We start from the raw sequence: 22,289 nt of genomic DNA on the forward strand, positions 1-22,289 counted from the left end.
GCTTTCCTCAAATCGTGATATAAGAAACATCAACTATAAAAATACTCCTATATATTCTGCTAAAAATCAATCAAAAGCATTATCTACTTTCTACTCAATGTTCTTTGTATGACAGTCTGAGTGATAAATGACCTTCAAAAGTCGGCACCTGGAAAGAACTGCATTTTTCTGATAAATTGCTCTGCTTCCTTTATGCCAACACGAGGGACAATGGAAGCAAATGTGTATTCTTTTTCGCCTTGGTTGCCCTGAAGATTAGCTAAATTTGTTTTATAATGGCAATAAATATCTATCCCTGGTGCCTAACACATTTTTCTCTTCCTTTTATTTTAAAGTTGTCATTTTTACACGTTTTAAACCAATTCACCATAAGAGTCACCTTCAATATATTTTGAAATCTGTTTAAACTCTTTTTGTATCCTTACCTGAGTACATTCTTATTGGCTTTCAGACAGAGGGGAACAGAGAGGGAGAGAGAGCGTGAGAAACGGCAATGCGAGAGGGAAAGACTGATCAACTGTCTCTCACACACACCCTGACTACAAACTGTACCCACAACTCAGCCATGGACCCTCACCAAGGACAGACCCACAACCTTATGGTTTACAGGATAACTCTACAACCAACTGAGCCACACCGACAAGGGTATGTTTAAAGGTGTTTTAAATACAGTAGGCAGAATTAATACATGGATGCTGTGTTCTATAAACTATTCCATGTTAAATTACAAAGCAGAAACGATGTGGCCTAGAGCAACATTTATCACATTAGAATGTGCAGACAAACCACCCGATGGTGTTATTAAGGTGTAGATTCTGATTCAGAAGGTCTGGGGTGGAGCCTAAGGTTCCCTATTTCCAGCAGGCTCCCAAATCAGGTGGATACTCTGGCTGCCAGACCACACTTGGAGGAGGCAAGACCTAAAACGATCTTCTGCGCATGCATAACCGAAGTCAGTACAGGGAGAACAGTGAGTGAGATGCAGCCCTAAGAGGTAACTCTCAAAATGGTGGGCACCAGGAAGCAGAGCAAATGGGAGAGCCAAATTTTTGATTCAGTCATTAAAAAGCAAAGGTCCTAAACCCAATGTCAGTAGTAGTTTAATTCTTAGTAACAAATGTCCAGTTCATGTTTTTCAAAGAAGTTGATTGTGGCTTATGTGTTAGCATTCTACCACACATATCTGAATAAAGTTCTGATTGATAATTCCCCCTAAAAAATCCCTATGATTTTAAATGTTTTAGGAGGAGTTAGGACAGGAAAAGAATGTTCACCTAAAATTTGGTAAGAAAAACTCTATTTGTTCATAAGTATAGGAATACTTACTAAACTCCAGCACTACTTTGAGGCCTCAACATGCACCTTATTTATGCTGATTTTATTCTGGTTTAATTTATTTTATTTATTTTATTCTGGTTTATTTATTTTAATAATTTTGGGGGCCACTGTTACATAATTTGAGGGGGGCAATTATTGTTTCATTAGTGGTAAGTGAACAAATCTGCATCATCTGAAGAAAATTCATCAGCTGTAATATTGGTTAAGGAAGTATTTGAAATCAGTTAGTATAAATTTTCTTTCTCTGAAGCTTATTTCCAGTTAAGGGTATTTTCCTCCTGGCAGGGCATGTTGCATAGTGAGAGTCTCCAAAATACTTTACAGCAAAGTATTTTTCTAGTTTTTCCAGTGTTGTTCCGTGTTTATAGATTCTCATATTGCCTGTTGTTACATGTCCGTCTCCTCCGCACAGTTTCGTAAATGCTAAAACCTGTACTTTGGTTAAAATACAAATTACACAGTTACCTAACACACACGAAGAACTGCTAAGTCATTGCTTAAGTACAACAACATTTTAGAATTTCGTTTTTAGGCCAGAGGGTACAAAGCCGCCCGTACTAGTTTTCTATTGCTGCAGTAACAAATTACCACACATTTAGTGCCTTCAGCAACACCTATTTGTTATTTTTCATGTTTGGAGGGCAGAAGTCCCAAATGGGTCTCAGCAAGTTAAAACCAAGGTGTCAGCAGCGTTGTGCTCCTTCTGGATGCTCCAGGGGAGAATTTATTTCCTTGTCCTTTCCAGCTTCCAGACACCCCTCTACATCCCTTGGCTCTGGCCCCTTCCTCACCTTCAAAGCCAGCAATGCTGCCTCTCTCTGTCACTTTCTTGAGCAGTCACATCGTCCACCTGACTCCTTTTCTGCCCCCCTCCACTTTTAAGAACGTGTGTGATTTACTTTGCACCCATCTGGATAATCCCGGATAATCTCCCTATTTTAACATCAGCCAATGAGCAAACTTAACTCTGCTCTGCCTTGTGACCTATGATACTCATAGATTGCGGGGCCATGGGCATCTTTAGGGACCCGTCATTCTGCCTACCACACCACAGCATTCCATTTCCATTTACAAACTTGAATTTTCCTGAAGCACTGTAGTTCTCTTGCAGTTTTTTAATGCTGGAAAAAGAAGCTCTTGGGGAATAACAGTGTAAAATCACTGAGAGGAGTATCTTGCATTGCAGCGTTTAACCATGAGCTTTGATTCTGGTGGGATGACTCACACTCAGAGAAAGGCATGGCTGCAGCTGGAACGGCCCCTACCACGCAACCATCTGCTCTTGGACACATGTAGCCTTAGATTTCCACATTGCATGCTGGCCAACTGATGCCATGGAACGTAGAACCAGACTGTGGCCACCAGGATAAAGATCCAGACACCCCACTAGCCCCGATGACCAGAAAAAGGGTTTTCTCCTTGAAATTTGGAGAAGCTAAACCCTCTTCCAAAATTGCTCTAATGACCTTCGAATCGTTCAAACTGTCCAAGGCACTAAGCAATCAAGTTTTTTTTTTAACACACAAAAATGAAAAGTTAAATGGATAAATTATAGCAGCCTAATCTTTTCATGCCATTCCTAAGGATTGACAGGTTGGTTGTTTTAACAGCTATACAATACTTAAGCTCTAAAGACTATAAATCCATACAGTCTGCCCATAACATATCCAGCCAGGCAATAAGAAAAATAGAGGCATTTACTAAAGAAGATATAAGACACAAGAAACACTGTACATTGGAAAATGACCCTTTAGTCCCCTTCAAAGCTGTGACCTTCTTGAGGAAATATCGTTCACTGGTAGCAGTTTGAATCAAGTCACCGGCAACTTCAGTATGATGTTCCTTCTGCTCTGGTAGCAGAAGCTGCAGAATAAATTTTGCCACGACACGTTTCATGCCGAGATCCTCTGTCAAGATCTTGGACACCGTAGTTTTGGAATCTCCAGATCAGTTTCTAGTTCTTACCTGTCAGTCACTGATTTCTGTTGATTGCAGCCCATACATGTTCAACATTCTCGGGTGTTCTGCTTGTTGCAGGCCTTCCAGAATGTGGATCACTTTCAACAGATTTTTTACTATCTTTGAAGCATTTGTGCCACATTTAATTTGCACTGCACTCATTGCATCCTCCCCCAAAGCCTTCTGAATCATCTGAATAGTTTCTGGGAGGAATGTTCAAGCCTATCACAAAATCTAACATAGATTCATTGCTCTACTCATTCAATCATTTTGAATATGAAGGCCACACAGTGGGCACGCTCACTCAATGGGGTCTACCACCCCCACTGACTGGTACAGTGAAGTCATCATTGTTCACACATGAGCATTCTAGGCCCCTCTCCTTGGCTGCAAGGTTATATCAATGTTGTTTATGCAAACCATTCTCATTATATGATCAATGGCTGGACTTTTTGTATATACATATATGTAAATATTACATATGTATATATACTGATATATACATATCACTTTGGGTATCCCTCTGTAAATATATTCTACACATAAATGTCTCACAAGAACTCATGGTTAAAGAGATTATATCTCAATCAGAACCACAGAGAGTAAGAAATCTGAATGACTGGCTGAAGGCCCCATACAAACTGAATCTGGATATGAAACCAAGTAAAAGTATCCAATTTGAATTTATGCCTGAATTTTGATAGACCAAGTCAATTTGTGGTGACCATCATTTAAAAGAGACAAGTCCAATGATCTAATGCTAAAGTATAAAGTATATGACAGATTAAGTAGAGTCAAATTGGCCCTACCATGGCTTCTCATCACAGGGGTTATGAGAAATATATTGCTTTGTGAGTCTTATTTCTCAACACACAGTAAGCAGCGCCAATGTGAGAAGCAGTCATTTCTCATGGATTAGCCGACACCTTCACTTTCTATCCTTCTCAGGGGCTCACCCCCTACTCTGCCCCGCTCCACACTTTATCTAATCCATAGGTGCGTCTGAGAACTGTTCCGACTTCCTGCGGCTCTGCTGGGGGCTCCGTCAGTGTTTTAGGTCAACACTGCTCCTTGGTGACATGGAAGTGAGCCAGCTCTAAGTGAGATCTGATTGAGGAAGGGGACACTGGAGTGACCTAAGGGGAATTTTGTTCACAGAGCCCCTAAAAGAATTCTGAAAAACTAGGCATATATTTTAAGGGAACGTCTAAACATTTTAACATAAGTTTAAACACTTGAAAAAGGGACATGATTTCTAACACCGATATATATATATATATATATATATATGATGTGTATATGACATATATCATATATGTGATGCACACATGTGTGTGCATATGTATGATAACATCAAGGCTGTAGATTTCACTGACTCACTCTATAGCAAATGTATACTGTACATCATAACTGGCAGAGCCAGTCAACCCAATACACCTTCCTGTCAAAACAAGCTTGACTTTGTTTTTCAATTAAATATGAAGACAGTTTTGGAGAAAAGTCACCTAGCTTCTGAAGGCTAAAAGGAACAGGTAAATACAACAGAGAGCTTTGTCATGTGCTCATCCTTTGGGTGAATGGATGAGCACATGACAAAGAAAATAAGAACCGATAGGTATTACCTATATTCAGAGGGAGATCAACTTCGAAAAAGACGTAGAAGTTGAAGATTTGAAAAATGATACCCTTGAAAGCCTGGGAAGTCTTGGGTACACCATGTGCCCTAGGGTACAAGCCCAATTTGGAGACTGGGGGAAAAAGAACTTAAGGTCCTCTCTGAGGAACCTAATGTGACAGAAATGTAAGGTGGTTTTTCTAAACAAAAACTCTGTGACTGCACTTTTGTCTTTTGACAGATCTGAAGCCTTTGGAAATATCTTAGAGCAAATATCAAGTTCTCGTCAACAAAATGGAGGGCCAAAGATTAGAGATGACAATCTTGCTTGTGTAGCCAACCTGGTGTATAATCTTGGACAGACAGTTCTGGCATCCCAGGAATTGGTTCAGTGTCTTCTGTAGTCCTTAGCATGGGTTGCTTTTGTTTGAATCTTCTACCCCGATTTTGTTGGTCATCTTGAGTGTGGCCATCTTTTAGGGTTTATTGGACCCAGAGTAAATTAGCCACCTTTCATTCTGAAGTTCCTACACTCCACCCCATGTCATTCCTGGGCCTTATGTTCATGTTCTGTTTCTCTGGCCCTTTTAGTGCCAGAAGTGAATATGTTAACAAACAAACAAACAATAACAAGCAAACAAAAAAACCCTGCAGTTGCCAAAGCTATTAAGTTGTGCCAAGAGAGGGGCTGTGTATGCAAACTAATGCAGACTTTACATGGAATGGTAGGAAACCGGGGTGTAAAGTTGCACTGGAAAGGTATTTTGAAAATCTCTATCTCCTAAAGTTTCTGGGTAACAGGAAGTAAGGAAATTACTGACAATGGGCCAAACCCAAAAATAACCAGGTGCAAAAAAAGACAACTTTATTAGGCGCTTTCTATTCTTTGCGTGGAGGACTTGGTCCTTGCAGAGGAAGCTCCAAGTAATTCGACAGTACCCAGTTTCCACAGTTGCTGTAACTTGATCCCACGACGGGCACTCTGGAAAGCACCTTGAGAGCGAGTGAGTCGGAGGCCCCTCATGATCAAGGTCGTCCAATCCATTTACTAAGGTGGGCATCCTTCCGTGTCACCTCTTAGAAGCATATCTGTGTTCCCCTCCAAATAGCCCACAACCTGGCTGCACCCCACCTCCACTCGAACCACAGCAACCAGGTAATGTGGGTGGTACAAAGGGGCTACCGAGAGGGTAGGCAGGCCTTTAGACGCAATCAGTGGGGAAGAGGCGAGGACCAGAGTGGATGCTGGCGGCGCGTGCCTACAGGCGCTGGAGCACTCACAGATATTCTCAGGCTAAAGTGCGGGGCGGACGGGGAAAGGGAGAGGACAGCCTTACCAGATCTATGAATGTCAGGAATTTCCAGCTCCCTCCGTAGGTCTGATGCGAGGGCATTTCGATGGCCTTGTAGTTGCACAGGATGGAGCAGTAGGACAGCAGGATCGCCACCCGCAGCACCTGACAGGGGACAAGCGCCATGTTCACCAGAGGCCCGGGCTGGCTGGGCGGCCGAGGACGCGGGTGGCGCAGAGTGCAGGAGATAGGAGGCCGGGCGCAGAAGGTGGAGGGGCGGGACGGCGCTGAACGGAGCGAGCCCCACTGGATCTGGGACAGCGAGTGCCCTGGCGACCTGCTCGGGCTCTAACCGTGGCCGCAGCGGGCAGGCGGTGTGGCGTCAGCTCTTCGTCATTTCCGTCATTCTGTTCCAGTGCTTTAGGGCCCCGGGAGACCCAGCCCGGGGCGCCCCCTAGGCTTCCCGGGAGTGGCGGGGCCTGAGGCCTGGGCTGGGCTGGGCAGGGCAGGGCTGGGCTGGGCTGGGTGGGTGGCTGGGTGGGTGGGTGGCTGGGTGGGTGGGTGGGTGGGGTTATCCCGGTGAAAGTGCAGGGCTCAGAAAGGGAACGCCTTCTAACCTCTAGGGGCTGCTGCCAGTGACAATAATGGGGCGGGGCCAAAAGTCGGCAACCCTGCCTTGACGAAGAAGGCTCCAGCGTCGACCAAGTGTTCCAGCTGCGGGATTTCGGGGAACGGGGGTGTGTGGAGCAGGGTCCCTGGTTTGTACTTCTTGGATACATAGGATGGTTGGTGCTACGGAACCCGTGGGCTGTCAACGTGAGCACGGGTAGAGTGACTGCTTTATTTTGGACCCGATTGGATTTGTAGTGTTAAGACTATTTACTGATCATTATGAAGTTCCCTCACCAGTAGACTTCCTTGCTCTTTCCACTGGAGGTTTATAAATATTTTGTTCATATATAAGAAGACAGACTGAACTTTGGAAGAAGAGGTTTATAAATAAAAGGTTATAAAGAAAGAGTGAGATAACTTTATGCTACAAGATTACATTCTGCTTAAAAACAAATCATTCGAAGTTTGGATATAAAACTCGTGTGTGTAACTTAACACTAATCTTTTCAGGGTTAGACTGGCTTTGCCCTTTCACTTATTTATTTTTTCCTGCACTACACATCCAGGGCTTAATGGAAGGAAAATAAATATAAACTGGATGTCCTTTGCCTTCCAGTAAATGTTGTCACATTGGAGTTTCATCAGTCTGTGGGCAACATGATCACATTTTAGCCAACCAGAAGCAGAGGCAAATCATGAAAAGACAACATAGGCATTTCCTGTGGCTCTATTTAAAACAGGTGTCTTCTCCAAATACTCTGAGAGTCAGAGACTGTGGAGGGAGGGGCCAGGGAAGGCGAAGTGAAAGAAAAAGGAGTGCCTCACAAAGGTTTGCCTGAAGTTTTCCAATCAAGCTCCAAACCAAAATTAAGAAATCCAGTAGATTTTTTACATTGGCCTTATAGTTATGCTAGTAGAAATGATGTCACAAAAACATTAAGATAATTCCAAAAATATTCCACCAGCTTAAAACTATTTGTTATTGATGATTTGTAGCTTTCTCTTCATGTAAAGTTGGGTCTAATTTTTTTTAACTGTGTGTCCATGGTACATGTTCGTAAGATTGTCATTGAAAAGTAGATCTGAAGATCTGTCTTGCTAAGTCCTTGATAAAGTTTTATCTGTTCATGGGATATCCTTTTAGTTTGATATGACTTCCTACCTTACAATTTTAAAAAATCTTTAATAAGACTCCCTGTCCTCATCATTAAAAACCATAAAAATATTTTCATAAGGCTACTTAAAATTTTATTCTGTGGTCAGTTTCTTTTTAAGTAAATAACTATAGCACTCAAAGAAGTGCTATAGTTATTTCAACGGGGTTGCCTTTGTTACTTGTGATTGCACAAGACAGAGTTTTGTGGGGGGGTTTAATGAAATGTTTACATAAACCTTGACTCAAATCTTTTACAGAGAATGTCAGTCCACAATTTTTGGGAACTTCTTGGTAATTATGTATTACCATGTCCAGGATGTTCATTTTACTTTTTATATACTATCTAATCTGAATTATGTTTCAAGATATTCTTAGTGATTGATTGCATTTTTACAGTGTAAACAATACAATGGGATATTGCTTTTAAAACTTCATAGGAAGTTATCCTTTTTTTACGAACTGCAGTACATTATTTACTGATAAATATTTACATGATGATTCCATATTTGAGTTAAAGAATACATTGTAAGGGGAAATATTTACATGTCACTTGTTTATCTTTTTCATTCTGCCACCTAGTTAGTAGGGATGGAAGAGAATAGCGTTATCCCTGTGACTCTCATGGAAACATGTTTCTCAAGGAGGTATTTCAAGACCCTGTTTTAGCATCTAGTTATATTAGTGGGTTTTTTTGAAATTGTAATAGCCCTTACTCTTACATAGTCTGTATGTGGGCTGAAGGTATACTTCCTTGAGTAATGCTAATAAATGATACTCTTTCTTTTTTCATTGAGGGGGAGGGTGTCTGACATGTTAGTGATGATAATCCTTGCTAGTTTTGGAAATGACAGGATCCCCTGCGTCTCCCTTATGTTGTATTCCAAGAAGCCAACTTCATAGAGCCGTGGGTCTTTGCTTAAAAATGCGGGAGGAAGAATTGTTTATATATATATATCCTTACAATATTCTATGTGTATGTATTTCCTTTGATTATGTATGTACATTAGGTAAGCATTTTCTAACAATATGAATATATATGAACAAATCATTTTTTTCTCCTCCACCTTTGTCTGCACCACAGGGCGGAAGTTGGGGTGTGTTCCTCTGAGAGGGTTGGGCATCGGAAAGACCCCTGTACTGTCACAAAAAGTACAGCTTTGAGTTGTTTATTTTTTCTTTATTATACTAGTAGCATATTTATGATATTAAAACAGGAAGGCCTCTCACCAACCAGAGAAAACACTGCAAACATTTCAGCATTTACCTGCAAGTCTTTTTACAATGTGGGGAAAAGTATACCCCAAACAAGGTTTATTCTTGTATTAGCATTTATTATTATGATTATTATTATTATCATTATTATTATTATTAACCTATTTTGGCCCACCCCTCTTTACTTAACTTGTTGTGACATACTGTGAAACAATTTGCACCATGTGGATTTATTTTGCTTTATATTTAAGAAGAATGTTCTCTGATTATTTAAAACTCTTTGTAAAATTATGTTTAATTATTACATAACATGTCATGATATGAACATATGTTTTGCTTAAACTTTTCTCTGTTTTTAGATATTTAGCTTGTTCCCAGCTTTTCAATGCTACAAATGTCCTGTAATGTCTTGAGCTGAGAAGGTCATTCTTTTAAGGATTACTTGTAGCTTAACAGCAATTAAAAAACCACCCTTTTATAACCTAATGTGTGTATTTTTCACACGTGTTTATATGAATTGAGCCAAGCAGAGATCTTTTGCCATAGCAGGCAGTTTGGAAAGGTTAAGATTTAAGTGAAAGAAATAGGTCAAAATCATTCTTTTTTCCAACACCTTATGCTCATTGCAGATTTTTTAAATTGCCTTAGGTATGAAGCATAGTGCCAATGCATTTAATTAGTCAGGGTTTTTGTTGTGTGTGGGTTTTTTTTTCTGCTATTACCAGGAAGGGCTGTTATTTACGGGCTGTTATTTACCGCATCTATCAGCAGTTGTGCTCCTGTCGCTGGTTGCAGCAGTTTCTGCTGATTTATAAATGGACCGTATTTGCTCTAGGGACGTCTGCTCAGTGAGGAGATTTCTACATAAGGAGGATTCTGTGGAGAGTCGCAGAAAAGCTTTAGAGAAAGTACTGTGGAGATTAGTAGTATGGAGTAGTGTGGAGTAGTGTGGAGCGAGTCACCTGTAGAGCTCATATAGATCTGAAACATCCTCCCACTCCCCTGAAACTTTCTGTGCATTAGCCCATGCTGTGTGTCCTGGTTGAACTCTGTGTGTGTGTGTGTGTGTGTGTGTGTGTGCGTGTGTGCGTGTGTGTGTGCACATATCCAGACTTGGCACATCTGGCAGCACTAGGTGTAAATCCACTTTGAGAACCCCTCTGGGACATAGGGTATGGTCTTCCTGCTCCGAATGATCCACGTAGATGGCTTACTGGTGATTCAAATGCTTTTCTAAAAAGATTTTATTTATTTATTTATTTATTTTTAGAGAGAGGGTGAAGGTGGGAGAAAGTGAGGGAGAGAAACATCAATGTGTTTCTCTCACATTGTGGGGTGCAATGTGCCTCTCATGCACCCCCATTGGGGACCTGGCCCACAATACAGCCATGTGCCCTGACTGGGAATCGAACTAGTGAACCTTTGGTTTGCAGCACTCAATCCACTGAGCCACACCAGGCAGGGCTGGTGATTCAAATTCTACACGTACTCATTGACCTTGTTATTTCCTCCTCAAAAACTGCCCCTTCTGCAGTGTCCCCCAGTCTCTGGGAACTGCACCACTCTGCTGTGTTTGAAGTGTTGGACAGAGCTAGATGGCCTGAGAGTGTCAGACCTTTAAGGTGCTAAAATATTCCGGGAAGTGTGGCAAGGTAATCCCCTAACCAAAGTTCTTCTCAAGAAGGAGACTGTGTGTTTTAAATAGAAGACACATGTTTATAAACTACTTTGCTGGATGAAGTAACTGGTGAAGAGAGACCTCCTAAAACATTAGAGAATTACACAAATTGTTGCTAAATTTCAGGTGTCAGGTTAATTGCAGAGTTTCTGTGTTGCTGAGTAGAATCCATACATGAGTTTGATACTAAAACTCACTTGCTCGGGGTAGTGGAGAAAGGGTGGACCACCACCACCACCAGGGGCCCTTCCCCACAGCCTTCAGCCTCTAGCCTAACAAATGTTAAACAGATAGCCAAAAGGTATGTCAGAGGTCTTAACAGCACATCCTTCAGAGAGCAGGCATGCATTACAGCTAAGTAAAGCCAGAGTAAGGTATGGGGCATGGCTGGGTCTATAACAAACTAACACAAATGCATTTTAATTCAAATTTTTAAAAATTGTGTCAGCCAAAAAGTAAAAAAAGCACAGCTGTGTGCTACAGCCAGCTGCAGATAGAAACTTTTGGATTATCCTTTTGAAAGGGTGTTACGTTAACACCTTACCCACGGTGTCCAAAGGGCCTCATCGCTCACCTGTCATCGTCATCAGTGAGAGTGAAGATGGCTTTTGTTGAAGCTGACAACCCTATTTCTGGAAGTAGGATGGAGGAAATCATGAAGACAGGAAAGTCAAAAGGGCACACATACACTGTCTCTGAAGGCAAGCTTGCAGAAGAATCTGTCCACAACCATTCCACCTTCACCTCATGGCCCACAACCTTCCAAGTGGCCAAAGCTAGAAAAAGCAGCCTTCATCCTGGGCCTTCTCAGTCCAAAATCAGGGCTCCATTTTCAAAGAAGGGGGGTATTGTGGGTTGAATTGTGTTCCCCCAAAAGATACGCTGAAGTTCTCATTCCTCTGAAAGTGGCCTTGTTTGGAAATAGGAACATTGCAGATATTATTAGTTAAGAGATGATGTCATACTGACGTGGATTAGGTCCCTAATCCAAGATGACTTGCGGTCCTTATAAGAAGACCGAGACTCACAGGGAGAATGCCACATTGATGATAGAGTCAGAGATTGGAGTAATGACAGGAATTGCAGACTGTCACCAGAAGCCAGGAGAGAAGCCTGGAATAGATTCTCCCTCACAGGCCTCAAAAGGAACCAACTCTACAGACTTGATTTCCATCCTGTAGACCTGGGAGACAATAAATGTCTTAAGCCATGCAGTGTCTGGCATCTCTAGGAGGCTGATAGAAGGAAAAAAGATACTGGGAGAGATCGCTAACAGTTTCTACCCCAATATCCAATTAGTGGTCAAATTCCAGTAATCTGTTCTCTCTGACATTTCTCAAATCTGAGCCTTTATTTTTATTTCTACTGTTTGTGCCTTATTGAATAAACTCCGTACCTGCTCTCCCCACCTCATCCTTGTGTCTCCATGTCACCCTTAGCATTGCCACTAGAATTATCTTCCTGAGATTTTAGGTTGGATTTTTATCACTCCTCTCCTAAAAAACAGTGACTCTCACTTCCTTAGCATGGTGCTCAACATCTTCCATGGTGTATTTGACCTTAACTTAGCATTTCAACTTCCATTATTGCACCTTTTCAAAGAGTTATGAATTCCATTATCATAAGAATACTTATCTGCCCTCCCCCAAAACTCGACATTTACTTTTACCCTTTCATGCCCGTGGAACACTAATAATTCATATCATCTTCTCCATCTGTCAAAATTCTACTCATTTCTGAAGGCCCAGCCCTGGCAGAAATTCTCAAATTATACCTATATTTGCAAAGACTCTGCCAACTAGGAAGCACTTTTGTCTTATGCTAAGTGACAATCGTGGCATCTACTCCCCACGGGGCAGCAGGTGAGCCTCCCTGGCATGCACACCATCACCTTCTTGGAGGGGAATGCTCCAAGAGGCCCTTCGAATGGAACCAGCCAATCCATAGGGGACACCTGTGTCAGACAGCATTCTCTCTCTCTTTTGTAGCATGGGCATTGTATTCCCCGAAAGTCTGAGATTATGTGAAGCAGCTAATCAAACTGTTCCCTTGGGACCAGACTCTTTGACCATCTAAGGCGAGCCTTTGGGAGAACTGGTGGCCTCTGTAATAAAGCAACAGCACAGAAATGTGGAATGCTGGGATGATGAGATGGGCTGCTACTTCTTACCATATTAAGCAAGTTTTTCTGGAATTTAGGGAGGGCAGCTAAAATGTCTGCAGTCCATTTATTGGCCCTCTGTGTTAGTTATCCTCAGAGCTAGTTAAAAGTCTGTTTTAAAAATGAATATAATAAACACCCAGCACAAAAGAAGAGTTCAGTGAAATTACACCAAACACCCATCATTTCGCTTTTAGGAGACATGTGATTTTCCATGAGAGATGGCAGTGTCAGGCAGGCCTGCCAAGGCCTGGTTAAATGATCTGTGAGGTTGGCCAACTCAGAGCTGAGAGAGCTATTTGTTCCCTCCTTGTGAGGGAAGACCCTGGTACCCAAGTAGCCCTGCTGGAGCCAAGGTTAGTTCTGACATTTCACGCCCTGTGCAGCTGAGCATTCAGTCTCCATTCTGCTCAAAAATTCATCTGTCAAGAAAAGTTGGTGAACTGCTTTTATCACTGACAGCTAGACTCCGAACATAGATGAAGCTATCAGGTCCATAAGGATGTTTGGGAGTTTACCTGGGATTGCCATGATCTGGCTGGGCCAGGCCACAGTTCTGAGTAAAGTTGGAAAGCGCTTAGAAGACTCCTGAGAAATATTTCACTAGACCAGCCCTCTTCTATCCCTATCTTTCCTGTTTCACTGTGTGTGTGATGGCTGGACCTACAGTAGCCACCTTGTAAGCATGAGAAGAACCAGAGAATCTCAGAGATGTTCCTCCTGACATCAAAGCTCCAGCTGAACCAATGCCTGCCAGACTTCCACCCAAACCCCTATTCTCTCACAGGCAGCTAAATGGTGGTACAAGGAGATATTTGGGGGTATTTCCTGGAATGCTTTAGAAAGTGCTGGATCATAGGATAGGGGGATACTACGAAGGAGACTAAGGCTTATATTTATGTATTTTTTAATTTAATAAACACTCACGTAATACTTGTAGGCCAAGTTCTGATCTGAGCACTTTATTAACTCATCCTCGCCGAGGGTGATTACTACCATTGTCTCCATTTCACATAAGAGGAAATAGAAGCGTAGAGAAAATTAGTTAAACTGCCAAGGTCCTACAGCAAGTAAATGGGAGAACTGGGATATGAAACCATGTATTTGGCTTCTTAATCGTTACATCATGCTGTCTGCTACTGCCAGTCAGTGCATATCACATTGTAGGGTCTGAATCTCCTGCTACTGATTAGCTGGGTGGTTTTGGTTGTGTTTTCTCCAGTGTTAAAATTCTGACCTCCACTCACAGCTGCTTACTTCACCCATGCTAATATCTGACAGAAACATACCATGTCAGGCAGAAACAACATTTGTTTTGAGCATCTTTATAGACATTATTGTCTAATGCATAAGGACAAGAAAATTTTAGATAAGAATCCCAAGAGTCAAAAATCATTTCATAATAATTTTCATGAAACTTGCATTATTGACAATCTTTTTGTTATCATTTGACTATGTCCTTTAATTTCATGGAGTCTGAGGCATCTGAAATTATCTTTTAAAATTTTGAGTTCTAGCTTCTTTAAATGAATGCTTCACCAATGCCTATTTATGTTCTATTTCTTCATTTGACCATCAGATTCATTCAATAATTAGATTCAGTTTTATTTATTTTCCAGAACTGTGTAATGATGTTCAAGTTTTGCTTAAATTGATGAATCATTTTCTTTCAAAATAGTACCCTCTTCCCTTGCTTTAGTATATCTTGGAGGCCAGACATCTTTATACTGACCATCATAGAATGATAGACTCCTCTCTCTGGGGGAAAACTGCGAGATCACCCAGTGAAGGCCCTTCCTTTCACACGGGATGGAACTGGGGCTCAGATGAGCTACGTAACTTGCCTGAAGTCACACTTGTTAGTAGTAGAAGAGCTGGATTTAAAACTTTCCTTAGGCTCATTTTTTCTTTTCTTTTTATTCTGTTTAAATGAGTCATTTTATTTTGTAGAGCCATTTTAGGTTTACAAAAAACGTGAGCAGAAAGTACAGAGACTTCCCGTATATACCCTCTCTCCTGCCACATAGAGTTTCCTTTGTTATTAATAGTTTGCATTAGCATGGTACATTTGTTACACTTGACCATTATTCATTCTTTTTTGTGTTGTATAGTTCCATGGGTTTTGACAAATGTGTGATGTCTTGTATCCTCCCTTACAGTATCATAAAAAATAGTTTCACTATAGCCTTAAAAATGACCCATGTTCCACCTACTCATTCCTCACTTCCTTTCTGTGAGCAGCTGAAAACCATTAATCATAGTACTGTCTTGTAGCTTTGCCTTTTGTAGAATTTCATTTTGTTGTAATCATATAGTATGTGGCCTTTCCAGACTGGCTTCTTTCACTTAGTAATATGATTTTAAGTTTCCTCTGTGTCTTTTTGTGACCTGACATCTTACTTCTTCCTATTTTAAATAATATTTTCCATTGTGTGGATGTGTGCAGTTTATTTATCCAAGAACATCTTAGTTGCTTCAGAGTTTTGGTAGGTATAAATAAAGTTACTATAAACATGTGTGCAGATTTTTGTGGACACACGTTTTCAACTCATTTGGGTAAATAGCAGCAAGTGCAATTGCTGGATTATATACTAAGACTACATTTAGCGCTGTAAGAAGCTGACAAGCCGTATTCCAAGGTGGTTGAACCATTTTGCAGTCCCATGAGCAAGTGGCATTTATATAGAAAAACAGTGGACCTTTGTGTATTAATCTTCTCTCCTGCAAACTTGTTATAATAATTTATTACTTCCAGGAATTTTGTGGTTGTTCTGGGGGGGATTTTCTATGTAGATATCATCTGTGAAGAAAAACAGCTTAATTTGTTTCTTCCTGATCTGTATACCTACCTATTATTTCCTTTTCTTGTCTTATTGCATTGCCTAAGACTTTCAGTACAATATTGAATAGCAATGGTGAGAGGGAATAGTCTCATCTTGTTCTTAGCCTGGGAGAGAAAGAATCTAATTTCTCACCATTAAGTGTGATATTAGTGGTAGGTTTTTAAAATATGTTTTTATTAAATTGAGTTTTCCTATATTCCTGCTTTGCTAAGAGTATTATTCATAAATGGGTATTGGAGTATGTCAAGTGCTTTTCCTGCCTCTATTAATATAATCACATGATTTCTACTCTTTAGCAGGTTACTGTGATGGATTACATTAATTGATTGTTTAACTTTGAACAAAACTTGCACACCTAGAGCAAACCACTTGGTCATAATTTTTTATGTATTGTTGTGTTTCATTTTCTAACACTTTTGAAGATTTTGCATCTACACTTATGAAAAATAGTAGTCTGACATTTTTTTTCTTAAAATTTCTTAGTCTGATTTTGATATTAGGGTAATGTTGGCCTCATAGAATGAATTAGGAAGTAGTTCCTCTGTTTCCATTATTTATAAGAGATTGTAGAGAATTGAGGTCTTTTCTTCCTTAAATGTTTCATAGAATTCACCAGTGAACTTAGCTGACCTGGCCTAGTGCTTTCTGTTTTGGAGGGATATTAATTATTGATTGAATTTCTTTAATAGACATAGGCTTATTCTAATTACCTATCTCTTCTTGTATAAATTTTGGCAGGTTGTATCTTTAAGAAATTAGTGCATTTCACATTGGTTAACAAATTTGTGAGTATAAACTTGTTTACCATATTCCTTTATTATTCTTTAATGTTCATTGGACCAGCAGCAATAGCCTGTCTTTCATTTCTGATATTTGTAACTTCTGTCTTTCATTTTTCTTTATTAACCTGGCTAGAGGGTTACCAATTTTATTGTTCTTCTTAAAAAGCTGGATTTTGATTTCATTGATTTTCTCAATTTTTTCTCTTTTCAATTTCATTAATTTATGCTTTATTTGTATTTTATTTATTTATTTTTTCTTACTTAGTATTTAATTGGCTCTGCTTTTTTCTAGTTTCCTTAGGTGGAAGCTTAGATTACTGAATTTACATTTCCCTTCTCTCTTAATATATGCATTTCGTGCTAAAATTTACCTCTAGTCACTGTTTTCACTGCATCTTATAAATTTTGATAAGCTGCATTTTCATCTTTATTTAGGTCAAAATATTTTGAAATTTCTCTTAAGAGTTCTTTGACCAATTTGTTATTTTGAAGTGTGTTGTTTAATCACCAAATATTTTTGGATTTTCCCAGCTATCTCTTGTTAACGTCTAATTTAATTTCACTGTTGTCTGAGAGCATAGTTTGTATGGTTTCTATTCTTTTACGTTTGTTAAGGTGTTTTGAGGACCTGGGATGTGCTCTTATCTTGGTGAAGTTTCCTTATGTACACTCTCCGTTGTTGTTGGATACAATAGTTTATAAATATCAATTCAATCCAGTTGATTGATAATGCACTTCAGTTTAATTATGTTGTTACTGATTTCCCCCATGCTAGGTCTGTCAATTACTGATGGAGAGTGGTGAATGTTCCAATGTAATAGTGAATTTGTCTATTTTTGTTTCCTGTTATGGAAGTTTGGGGCTCCTGTATTTTGATGCTCTATTGTTAAGTGCAAATATGTTATAATTTTCTCTTTTCCTCATAAATTCTAGTTTCTGACATGTTATTTTCCTTCTCTCTGAAGAACTTCTTTGACCTTTTCTTGCAAAGCAGATCTACTGGCTTTGAGAAGAAAACCCCTCAATATTTGTTTTGCTGATAGTCTTTCTATCTCCTATAGTACTTTAAACACACTTTGCCTTTGTCTTCTAAAATTAACTGATGCCAGGGAGAACTCTGTTGTCAGTGTACTTGGCATTTCTTTTGGGACAATCTACATCACAGGTGGCAAACACAAGGCCCGAAGGCCCAATCCAGCCTTCCACCTTGTTCCTACCCAGTGGCAGCACCAAGATGTTGCTTAACTGTTAAGGAGTAGTTACATTTATACAGTCTAAAATTACATTTGGCCTTTTGGAGGCAACTGTGAGGCTGATGTGGCCCCCCATGAAAACCAGTTTGACACCCCTGCTCTATATGTTCTCCTTGGTAGCTCGCAGGTATTTTTAAAAATAATTAATGTTATGCACGATATAACATATCTAAAATGTGGATTATTTAACATGCTTGTGCATTTTCAATATTTATTCAGTTCTAGAAAATTTCCAGGTATTGTGTACATAACCTGTCGCATATTTTCTCTCCTTTATTCTCTTCTTTAAAAACTCCTCTAAGAAAACTCTTCCATCACTCCTCTAGGTCTCCTAAATTCTGTCATATCTTCTTATTATCCCTCTATGTCCAATTCATAATTATCTCCTCAAATCTGCCTTCCAATTCATCGGTTTACTTTTATATAATTTATTATTAACTCCTGTATTGAGTTTTTCTTATTTCAACAGCCATGTTGAAATAAGCCTTTTTTTTTTTGCTTTTAGGATTTCAGTCAGGTTCTTTCTTATATTCACTTGTTTTTGAATCCCAGTCATTGATTTCCTTTTGTGAACCAAATACTTTATTTTTCGAACGATTTAAACATTTTATTATTCACATCCCTTTTCAATAAGTCTAATATTTTTACTTCCTCCAAAATTAATTTTTCTAATAATGAGTCCATAGTTTGTTTTTATGGCAATTAGACAAGATCGGGCACGTTCAGGGTGGTATGGCCGTAGACTGTTTTCATGGCAATTGGATCCATCATATTTTAAAGAGTTCGTCAAATGCTCTGGGGCCCTATTATTGAGCAGTTTCATGTTGCTTTTGCCCTGATGTATGATATTCAGCAGTTCAAAAGGAATTTATACTTGGTTTTATGACTCTGGGCATCCAAACCTATGTGAACGTATTTTGTCCTTGGCCTAAGACAAATAGCTTGCTTTAGTTCTCAAGCTCCAGTGTCATAAATTTTTGTTTCTTATTATGGAAGAATTTCAAGTCCTTATTCACAGATGTATCAGTGATTTTGCTCTCTGCTTTATGCAAAAAAAAATCCAGTTCTAGGAATCTTGATTCTAATCTATCAAGAGCTTAAAACCCCTAGGCCCTGAGATATCTATATAGGTCCTCAGTGAAAAGTTCCCAAAGGATGTCATGGATCCTTAGAAAACAGAACTCTTGTGGAAGACAAGCTCTCACACAGTAGGTATGTATGAACTAGTCACTGGTGATAGTGTGCAAATGAATAAGCAGGTTGAAGAATAAGGAACAAACCAATAATGAGGGTTGCCATGAGAGATAGGCTAGAGGAAATTGCTCTACCTACATTATATGACTTTTTCACAACCATAATGCATTCACATGCTACTTATATAATTTAAAAGTTTATTACTTGAAAATTAATAATGTGTACAGGAAATATGTTTGAGTCAGTGAAATAAATGTGACATTAACATCAAAAAGAGTTAATGTTTAATATCATCTGCAAATACAAACATTTTTCTAAATAACTCCTGTAACATAGAGGGGAAAAAGCTGATAATATTTTCTGTCTTACAAATCTACAAAAAAATAAAAACACCACCACAGAAAATATTATAAAAATATGAACATAAGATGCATGAAAGAACTACAGATAATTATTGAACATATTCCTTAAAGAATACCTAAACTCACTTATAAGTATATAAAAATAAATTTTATTTAGACTGCAAAGAATAAAAATGATTAAAATTTTATGATATTAGGTATGATGGTATGTAAATAGGTAAATAGATAAATATATTCTTGGTAGAAGTATAAATTGGAATAATATTTTATCCTAGTAATTTCTGAAAATTTATGTATGATGATGTTACCCTTTGCAAAAACATAAAAGTACTGTAAATGTCCATGACTGAGGAACTGGTTAAATGAATTACGATTCCTCCATATAATGAGTGGAGTCCTATGTAGCTGTTAAAAAGAATAGAATGACACTGTGTATTGGTAGAGAAAGACACCCAGTAAGAAAGCAAGGGCAAGTCACATACATTCGTATGCACATAGAGACCACACCGTGTATTTTTTATAGTACTTTTTGATATATGTTTGCATAAATGCAGTAAAACAGCTGGAAATATATACACCAAATGTGAACAGTAGTTTTCTCTGAGGGGTGAGCTGGAGATTTCCGCTACTTCTTCCTTTCGAATGATTTTTTTCCAGTGATGCTTACGTTGTTATAAAAAAATAGGAAATAAAAAAAAATGGAAATTAAACACATATATGGTCCAAATGGGAATTCAAGGTTGAACTTGTACTGGCCCTGACTTTACATGTCTGAGGAGAATAAATTTTAAAAGAAAATTACTTAGGCTTTTCTTAATCCTCTAGAAATGGATGGGTGGCACAGATTTTCACCTTCCCTTCCCCACCGGTCTCTCTGAGATGGTGTGTTGCTCTGACTGATGGCCAGGTCAAAGGCCGTTGCCTAGGATCCAGATGCCAATGGGTGATGCCAGAGTCACCAAGTGCCAAACCAAACTCAGCCACTGAGCAGGGTCCCTGCATCAGCAAAACAAGGAACCAGCACCTGGCGAAACAACGGTCTGACCTACTGAGCCCTACTTCCAGTCACCTCTAAAAGCTCTTCCATTGTTTCATGAACCATGGTTGAAGGTCACATATGGTGACAACAGTTGCTATCAGTTGCTATCACCTGAGGCAGCTGCTACTTTGGGCTAAAGAGATGCTCTAAGGACATGGAAACATCTTTACTATAGCAGTACATTGACTTGTAGGGAAAGGAAAGGATATTAGAAATTAAATCTAGTAGGTCTTTTGGAACATAGACCACTTGTGAGAGAAGCAGAAATTCCCTCAGAGAACATTGCAGCAAATAGACTGCAGCCACAAAATAAAAACAGCCCACAGTGTACAAATGAACACATCTCTTCCTACAAGTAATTATGTGTCTTTATAGCATCACCTTCAAGGCTAACAAATTCCATTTCCTTCACAGCTTTACAACTCTTTGGAGAGAAGATTTAAAAAACAACACCACTGTTTACAGTATTAAAATTTTATCACATATATGTACTTATACAATGGGATAGATGGGAGAAAAATCCATATGGTAGTAAAATTATTTTATAAATTATTAACTAGCTGGGGTTTCACCTAAGAAGGAGAATCATGCATTTTTCTCAGAATTGCCTTTTAGTGAGATAATAAAGTCGAGCTGTATAAAGATTCACAACATCCTCCTGGAGCGATACATGATAAAGTTCAGGCAAATAGTTATTGGCACAAACTTGTTTTTCTCATTAAACGAAGGGAAATTTCTAGAGTAACTCTGCAAATAAAGTAATTTTTATAGAGTGAAGGCAACACTGTGCATCCAGGTAAATGCCTGGATTTAGGCCCAGTTCTGCTATTTACTAATACATGGAGTTGTATAGCTCATCATGACAGTCTTCCCAAACCCCGAACTTCAATTTTTTTAAATTAAAAGATAGTCTTGGTTTAGATGTTTATAGTTATCAGCTATCAGTGTAGAATTTCCACAAAATACTGTAAGATATAGATATCCAGCTTACTAATTTGTAGAGTTGATAAATAATGTTAGAATGGGAAAGAATTCATTAAAAACCTGCTTATGTAAGGACTTCCAATCTATTAAAATGAAAAGCAAAAGAAACGGGAGTAAGGAGAAGCAAGAGAAGGGGGGAGGAGTAGAGTGAAAAAGAACAGAAAGAGATGAAGGAAACAAGGAATTAAGGGGTAAATTAAATTTGGAATGATTTCCAATATTAACCTAAAAGCTAATTTTTATTGACAAAAGTAAAGTTTTCCAGTTTTTGCAAAGACATTGTTTTTGAAATATGCTTTTTTCAAATGAATACGAGTATTATTATTATATGTGAGGTCATAGAATATGTTGTTCTTCGCTCTTGAAATGATATAAAGAGAGTTGTAGGTAAGAAAATGAGCCAATTTTTGTATACAACATGTACAAAATAGAGGGTAGAACAAAAGTAGATTCCAGTTGTGAGAACATAAAACAGTGTTTTATTGTTTCTGCATGAACAAGGCTAACCCTACTTTAGGCCCACCCTGCATACGCATTAATCTCATATCACCCTGAGGACATTTTGAGTCTGGTGATAACACAAGTACCCAGATCAAGCAAATTACAAATCCTGTTTTCTCATTGACAGAGAAGAGTCTTCACAAGAGAAAGAAGATAGGATAAGGAGTCTGATTTTTTAAAACTAAACTTTTTTGAGTAGTTTTGTGTGTACAGTAAAGTTCCAAAGGTAATACAGGAGACTGCTGCATACCCCGGCCCCAGTTTCTCCTGTCATTACCGTCTTACGTTATGATACTTTTGTAACAAAC

The 22,289-nt window shown here is 39.1% G+C and overlaps 1 protein-coding gene across 4 annotated transcripts in view; it reads right to left on the reverse strand.

Annotated features, from left to right (window-relative positions):
• The window catches only part of AIG1 (androgen induced 1), a 208,521-nt gene extending 201,811 nt beyond the window's left edge, over positions 1-6,710 (reverse strand). For 2 of the 4 annotated variants that reach the window (XM_037034812.1, XM_037034808.1), the window contains exon 1: positions 6,250-6,707. In XM_037034812.1, the coding sequence (XP_036890707.1) occupies positions 6,250-6,390 (141 nt within the window). In that variant the 5' untranslated portion in view covers positions 6,391-6,707. Of the gene's footprint in view, positions 1-6,249 lie in introns of all 4 variants that reach the window. The other 2 variants (XM_037034810.1, XM_037034809.1) reach the window with 2 other exon arrangements.
• Between the last annotated feature and the right edge of the window lie 15,579 nt (positions 6,711-22,289).

This window comes from Sturnira hondurensis, unplaced genomic scaffold, assembly GCF_014824575.4.
Source record: "Sturnira hondurensis isolate 20B ecotype Veracruz unplaced genomic scaffold, ASM1482457v3 Scaffold0022201, whole genome shotgun sequence".
In the NCBI taxonomy this organism is placed as follows: domain Eukaryota; kingdom Metazoa; phylum Chordata; class Mammalia; order Chiroptera; family Phyllostomidae; genus Sturnira; species Sturnira hondurensis.